At 42.6% G+C, this 7380-nt stretch overlaps 1 protein-coding gene across 1 annotated transcript; it reads left to right on the top strand.

The window, feature by feature from the left end:
* The first annotated feature begins 2363 nt into the window (after window positions 1–2363).
* LOC127093846 (uncharacterized) lies at window positions 2364–7138 on the top strand. Its single transcript, XM_051032748.1, has 3 exons — window positions 2364–2555; window positions 4963–6510; window positions 7135–7138. Exons 2-3 carry the CDS (start codon window positions 5009–5011, stop codon window positions 7136–7138), a joined length of 1506 nt encoding a protein of 501 aa, XP_050888705.1. The 5' UTR covers window positions 2364–2555; window positions 4963–5008.
* Window positions 7139–7380: the final 242 nt, after the last annotated feature.

Below are 7380 nucleotides of genomic sequence, written 5' to 3'. Positions count from 1 at the left end.
TCAAAATAATTAGAATTTTTGAATGGGACTTTTTCCAACACCTCAGGAATGGCATTTTAAGTATGTTTGAATATTCATTTCATGGCTAGGCCTCATAATTTGAGTTTTGGCTCGAAGAATGGAAATGCAAAATTGGACTTTTTTCTACCACATAGTGAAATTCAAGAATAGGCATCCAATTGAAATGAAACTTGTTTCTACACATTGCATATGACATTTTGGACTTGTTGGAACCAAAATTGAGCTGCTACATGAACTGATTTGGAGAGAGGGCATTTTGGCCAAATTGAAGGAAATTGCACTTTCACTTAACATTACCATTTAACTAATTAAGTGGATTAGTGGAGGATTAAGCATCCATATAAATTCTAAATCATTTCCTAATCATAACAGAATCTCCACATTTACAAAATTCAGATCTAAAAACCTCTCATTCTCTCAAAAATTCCATCAAGAACACAAATCTTCAAATTCATCAATCTTCACCAATTGTGGATCAATTTGCGAATTTCTTTTTGCATTGATCTTGCCTCAACCTCTACTCCATCTGTTTTCATGTTTCAACCTCCAAAGCCGCGCCAAAAGCTGCTGCACTTTCAAGCTCCATCCATGGTGAATCGCGGATTCAAGAGCTGTGAGCAAAATTGAGCAAAACGGAGCTTCACACCACTCTTCCTATAGCCAATACTGCTGCTGTTTTGCCAAATCGCGCGCGAATTCAACCGATTCCACCACTGCCATAGCAGGTATCATCGAAATTCGATCGTCATGCTTTGCCAAATAATTGTGTGCGTGAGAAAGGTCTTGTCGCGTAGATTACGATGCTGGTTTCGGAATTGAAAATGATCAATCGTAGGCTGAGAAATCTTGACTCGAAGTTTAGATCTAAAACCCTAGGTTCATCGATTCTTGAGATTTAGGAAGTTTTAGGTTAATTGGAGTTGAGATTCATGTACTACACGTTCGTACGATTCCAACGGATATAAGTTTGTTAGTTTTGGTTAAGATTTGAGAATTCGTGTTCTTGGACGTTCTTCAAATTTCTGGACGGAAGTGACGATGAAGAGGCTTGTAGATCCTGATTTCGTTTCAAAAATTCAAACTGGGAGTTTCCCGCCCCCGCCTCTTTAATTACCAAAATGCCATTTCCTTTATTTATTTAATTAATTCAATAAAAATCTAAAAAATGTTAATAAATATCATAACACCTTAGAAAAATCATAGAAAATTATAGAAAAATCACAAAAATATGGAAATAATTTTGTTGACTTTGTGGTTGAATGTAGATGATTTTTGACCTATTGGTCAAAGTTATGCTTGGATTATTTTGCATTTTTGCCTAGGGTTTCTTCCACATGTGCATTTGTGATACCTTACACCATTTTGATCATGAAATCCTCATAATGTAAAATAAATTCTTGAAAATTTTTGTGATGATTCTAGACACATCAATGGTCATTTCCATGTAAATTTCATGAATTTTTGATACCTGGTTAGAGAGCAGCAAATTCTGGAACTTAGGTGTGACAATTTGTGTCACACCTCTTGATGTCAACTTGCAGGATTTTTTTGAGTGACCTATACATGTTAGAATTGGCTGAAATTTTGCATGGTGAATTGTGGACATGTTAGGATGCTTGATGAATTTTTGTAGGATTTTTCACTGTATTTTCAATTTAATCTTGATTTTTCATTTCTGGTTGTTGAAATTGCAAGCTCATGTGATACATGTTGGTAGATTGATTGGGAAATCCTCATATTGTATTGTATGGCCATGAAATTTGATATGCATGAACTAGACACATTGTGTGACCTCCCTGTTTTGGTCTCATCCATTTCTTTGTTGTTTTCAATGAGATATGAATTTTTGAATTGGATGTATGCATTGATGGTGTGAATTGAAGCATGAAATTGTGTCTGTTTTTGTTGATTTTCATTGACATGGTTCCATTTGCCCAATTGAGCTCAAATTTGACATGGTAGACCTTGATTGACCCCTGTTTAGGTGTATTTAATTTGAGATTTTTTTGATGTGTTTTGGCATGGCTTTGAATGCAATACTTCTGTTTGTATATTTGGTGCTTCATTTGAACCAATATGGATTGTTTTGTGCATGAATTGAACTTGATGGATGATATAAACATGAGACCAAGGATGTTTGCTCTTGTTTGATGTTAATTTGATGTTGGATGGTGGATACCTTGCTGTTTTAACTTTTTTCTTGCTTTGGGACCCTAGGCTTGGCCTAGTGGTCTAGTTACTAATGTTTGCTTGATTTTTCAGGATCAAGTAAGCAATGTACGTGGAAAATGATACAAGTTGGTTTTAATTGATGTTGTGGATGTTTGTACACTAACATAACATTGTTTTGTAGGTGTTGGAGCTGGGGCTTAAGCCTTGAGCTTGCTTTGTGTTGTATTGTTTAAACTGTTTGATTGTTTGCTGTATAGTTTGTCTGATTGATTACTGATTGAGTTTGATTGTTTCCAGGTACTTTAGTTGCTCAGTTCCTTGTGAACTATTGCTTTGCTTTGCTTAAGCAACTTGCATTTGAGGTATAACCTTCTTACTTCATGTAGTCTGGAGACCCGGCTGTTACCGGGCCGGGCAAATAAATGTCTGAAGTCCTCCTTAAGAGGCAATGCTTGTGTATGTTTATTTTTAAGCCCAAGCAGGAAAAGTCCTTCAAGTAAGGCAATTGGTGGAAGGTAGGGACAAGCAACCTGTCCCCCACTATTCAGTTGAGTCTTCTCCTTGCTCCCATTACATGGTTGTAGCATTGAGATCAAAAGCCCAAGATCTGTTGTGTCAGAGTCTCTGAGTATAGAAGGGTTCCCCCATTCTGGACCCATGCTCATTTGTCAGCTCTCCCTGGTTAGGGATATGAGCTGTGAGGTCTGATCCTCACTTCACCTCTTCATCTGCTTCACCTTAGCCTCGTAATGGCAAGGTTAAGAGCAAACACAGCCCGTACAGACGACTTGCTTAGGCAGTCAAACCTGATTGATTGAGCCCCTTGTTTGGCTATAGTGCGTGTTATGTGGATATCTGATTGACATGCTTGTTTGAGATACCTGTTCTCATTTGATGATGTATGATTGTATGCTTGTGTGCTAGCTTCTTTCCTGGTTAGGATAGGCTTGTTTATGCAAGTAGGATAGAAAACCGAACTTAGGGTTAACGATGCATGACAACATTAGGCTCGAGTCTCAGCTCCCTAGTTGTGTATCTTTCCCCGGTTTCTGGTTAGCAATTCAGTCCCTTTCAGGGGAACTACATCGCCCTGATCCTCGTGCCAGACGAGGTATGTAGGCAGGTGGTCGTGCGAGACCACTCCGGGCAACCTTTTTCTTTTTTGCGTGCGTTTATTTGTTATCTGACTGTGTGTTTGGGTTCAGATGCCGACGTAAGCCCAGTGATTGGCTGTCGGGCTCCACGTTTGCCCTTTTGAGTATGTTTTGGTTCGGATGCCGACATAATTCCATCAAGTGGTTGTCGGGCTCCATGTTTGCCACCCTTGCTTGTTTGTGTTGTTTTGTGTTGTTTGGCGTGCGTAAGCCGAACTACAGTGGCTCTGATTCTTGTTCCAGACAAGATATGTAGGCATAAGGTGCGATACCTTATCGAGCCCGTTCCTCTTAACCCCACCTGCGTTCCCCGTGTGTGTGTGTGATGTTTAGCAACCTTTTCTTTATTTTAGGACGTGGATCCCTAGGAGTACCTAGGACGCGAGGGGTGCTAATACCTTCCCCTTGCGTAACCGACTCCCGAACCTTTTCTCTCTGGTCGCGAGACCATGTCTTTCCAGGTTTCTCTGATCGTTTCCTTTCCCTATCTTGGGATAAATAACGTTTAGTGGCGGCTCTGTGTGTCTTTATTTTTAGGCTCGCCGGTTGATTTTTCGCAGGATGCGACAGCTGGCGACTCTGCTGGGGACTAAAACATGTTGACCTATGCTGGTCCATCGTCCCTAAGCGAGTCTCTCCTAGCGCTTTAGGATAGGTTTGGTTGCTTGTTTTGTTTATTTATTGCATTTATTATACTAACCATTGTTTATATACTTGCATTAAATATGTGCATGCATCATTACTGTCATGTTGTCATCTTCCTCTGCAGGTGGTTCTGTTACTTTGGGGTGGGTGTTCTGAGTGGGGCTAAAACCCAGGCCCGAGTATACACCTAGGACTAGTGTGGTCTCACGTTGCCTCTTTCATGTTAAGTCAACATGTGCCTGGCGGCGTGATGTGCCACAAGCCGGACGAGGCTCACTTGATAGTGCTCATCTCTGTGGATATTCCGCTTTGTTTGAGTCACTCCATTTGAGTTGTTGACTCTGGTGACCGATCATTCCCGGATCTTTGGTTTAGACGATTTTAAGGGAGCTACAATGGCACACCCGAAAGGGCAAACCCATTGAGTATCTCCGCCCGATTTGTCGAGACTATTATCCGCCTTAGGATGGCTTGTTTAGAACCTACCTGTGAGGGGAGGGTTGTTCTGTCAGATGTTTGTTCAGATAGCCTTCAGATGGTGACCTTTTGATCTGTGATTCAGAGACATAATTATAAGTCGGATTTATGGTTATTTATTGCTGTGACGCCGGAGTGCTGTCCGTGACTTATCAGTGGGGATCCGTTTATTTCGGATTCCCCGGGCCGAGATATGTATCAGTGGGGATCCGTTTATTTCGGATTCCCCGGGCCGATTCAGATGGTGATGGTGTGTCTGCTCAGAGATGGTCTGGTGTTGATGATGATGATGATGCATCTGTCTTCCGTTTATTTCGGAACCCGTGGATCAGATTGGTGATTATTTGTCCACTCAGATGGTTATGATCAGTTCAGAGCCCAGATTCAGTACAGATGATCAGATGGCTTGGAGGATGGCAACGCATTGCATTCATTCATCAGCATCATTGCATTTTGCATTATTTGCATCTAACCCATGTTTACCCATATGCAGGGACACTTTTGATCGAGATTCTGGTTGAGAGATTTTCTGCTCCAGTATGAGGACCGGTTTGAAGAACAACATTGCTTACAGTTTCTTTGATCCAGAGATTGGTGTGCTCAAGGATATGATAGCATTGATTACTCCTGACCATGTGGGAATGTTTAGAGAGTCATACGGCGGTATTCTGAAGATGGTTTTCAGACTCACTGCCTGCGACAGGAGCGCCATCCACACTCTTCTTCAGTTCTACGACCCTGGGTTGAGGTGTTTCGTTTTTCCAGACTATCTGTTGGGACCTCTGATGGAGGATTATGTCAGCATCCTGGGTATTCAGATCCGTGATCAGATTCCTTTCCATGTCACTAGGGCGGAGCCGGATGTCCTTGGGATTTCACGTGCTCTTTATTTGAGTCCGGAAATGGTCAAGGAAGGTTGGAAGGAGAAGGGAAAGTTACCTGGATTTCATTTGAGTTTCTTGGAGGCTAATGCCAAGGAACATGCTGCTGTGGGTAACTGGAAGACGGTTTGTGCTCTGATTGCTGTGAGCATTTATGGGATTGTTCTGTTTCCTAACCAGAAGAATTTCGTGGACCGTAATGCTATCAGGTTGTTTATGCAGAGAAACCCTATTCCTACCCTGATTGGAGATGTATACTACTCAGTGCATAACAGGAATGAGAAGAGGCGTGGTGGTCTGGTCAGATGCTGCTCTCAGCTACTCTTTAGGTGGTTCATGGGATATTTGCCTTCCCGAGGTGCCTTTGTTCAGATTGATCCTAGTGTGAAGTGGTCCTTTCGATTGATGGGTCTGCGGGCTGATGACATTGCTTGGACTCATAATGGTTTAGCTGGTCGGGACTTCATATGTAGTTGTGGGAGTTTACCTAATGTGCCTTTGGTGGGAGTTCAGGGTTGCATTAATTACAACCCGATGCTTCTCCGGAGACAGATGGGGTTTGCTATAGAGGGTCCTCCTCTCGGGCGAGAGATTCAGGAGTCCTTCTATTTCCCGATTGATGGTAACCAGACCAAGTTGAGGCAGGTATTGGACGAATGGCGAGATATCCAGAGGAGGGGTAAGGTTCCTTATGGCAAAGTCAACTGCCGGTATTTTCCACTATTTGAGGATTGGTTGCGGAAGAGGATTGAGTCTACATTTCTACCGTTCCCTGGAGGTGACTCAGTGTGTCCTAGGATTGAGGGTCCAAGTTCTTCTGTCAGCATGGAGGAGTTCCTTGAGATGAAGAGGGCCAGAGATCAGTTACTTGCAGAGAAAGCGGAGTTGGAGAGAAGTGTTGCTCATTTTCAGGCAGCTAATCAGGAAATCAAAGTGAAGATGGAAGATCAAGACAAGCGACATGCTCTGGAGGCCAAACGCTTCGAGATGGATACAGCCTACTATGGGAAGATCAGCCAAGCCTTGGCATCGTCCAACAGGGAGCACGATATCACAAAGGAGAAGCTGTTCAGAGCATCGAAGGTGATTGAAGATGAAAAGAGGAGGCAGATTATTGTCCGGGATCAGAGAGATGACAGAGTCCGAGTCCTCATTGCTGAGTGGGAGACCAAGCTGAAGGTCAAGGAAGCAGAGAATCTGAAGATCATTGCCGAGAGAGATCATTACATGGCAGAGAGAGACCACTACTTCAGACAGATGAAGATTCATCAGAAGGAAGTTGGAAGACTACAGCAGGAGAATACCGAGCTCAGGTTCGCCGCAGAGTTCGCAAGGATGGAAGATGAGATAGGGCCATCTGCGGGACCCTCATCCAGTTAGATCTTTCTTTTGTTGTGAATTACCGTCAGGCTTGTTGACGGAATTCACTTGTCTGTATTTCTTTCCTATTCTGGAGGATTGTATCTGACCTTATCTGGTTGATGTATGACTATGGCACTGTTTGTGCACTTTTGCTATGTGATGGTGATTTTTCATTCAGTGATTGGTTTTCAAGCTTTATTTGCTTTGCTGTATGCACTCTCACGAGCACACACATGGTTGGGGGTATCATGCTAAATCACATATCTCCGATCTGCACGATGAAGTCAAACACTGCTAATCAGAATGTTAATGCCGGCTTATTATTTGTCTCGATGATGCCAGGGTCGAGAGACAAAGTGTCCTTCATATGGATAGACACTGCATTCATGCATAATCATGATAACTTGTGTTTTATTTTGCAGGTGACTATTATTAACGTGCTTGCTTGTGACAGGAATCATTGCTCGCGCTCGAAGAGTAGTACCCCTGCACTCAACTCGCCCTCACCGATATTACACAAGAAGAAACACTCCCAGACTCATGGAGCTTCCCAGTGCTGATATGCTGGAATTGAAGGAGAAAATGACCGAACTGATCAATATAATGCAAGGTTTTGCCATTGGTCAGAAGGCTCTCGCAGATAAAGTTGAGAAACTCGAGCGGGTTTC

Source organism: Lathyrus oleraceus, chromosome 6 (genome assembly GCF_024323335.1).
Source record: "Lathyrus oleraceus cultivar Zhongwan6 chromosome 6, CAAS_Psat_ZW6_1.0, whole genome shotgun sequence".
Lineage (NCBI taxonomy): Eukaryota > Viridiplantae > Streptophyta > Magnoliopsida > Fabales > Fabaceae > Lathyrus > Lathyrus oleraceus.
The sequence above is the reverse complement of the archived record's forward strand: the minus strand, read 5'-3'. Positions and strand labels throughout refer to the sequence as shown.

Bases quoted from the DNA above. Each gene is read 5' to 3' on its own strand.
- LOC127093846 (XM_051032748.1), top strand. From the start codon at position 5,009: ATGAGGACCGGTTTGAAGAACAACATTGCTTACAGTTTCTTTGATCCA.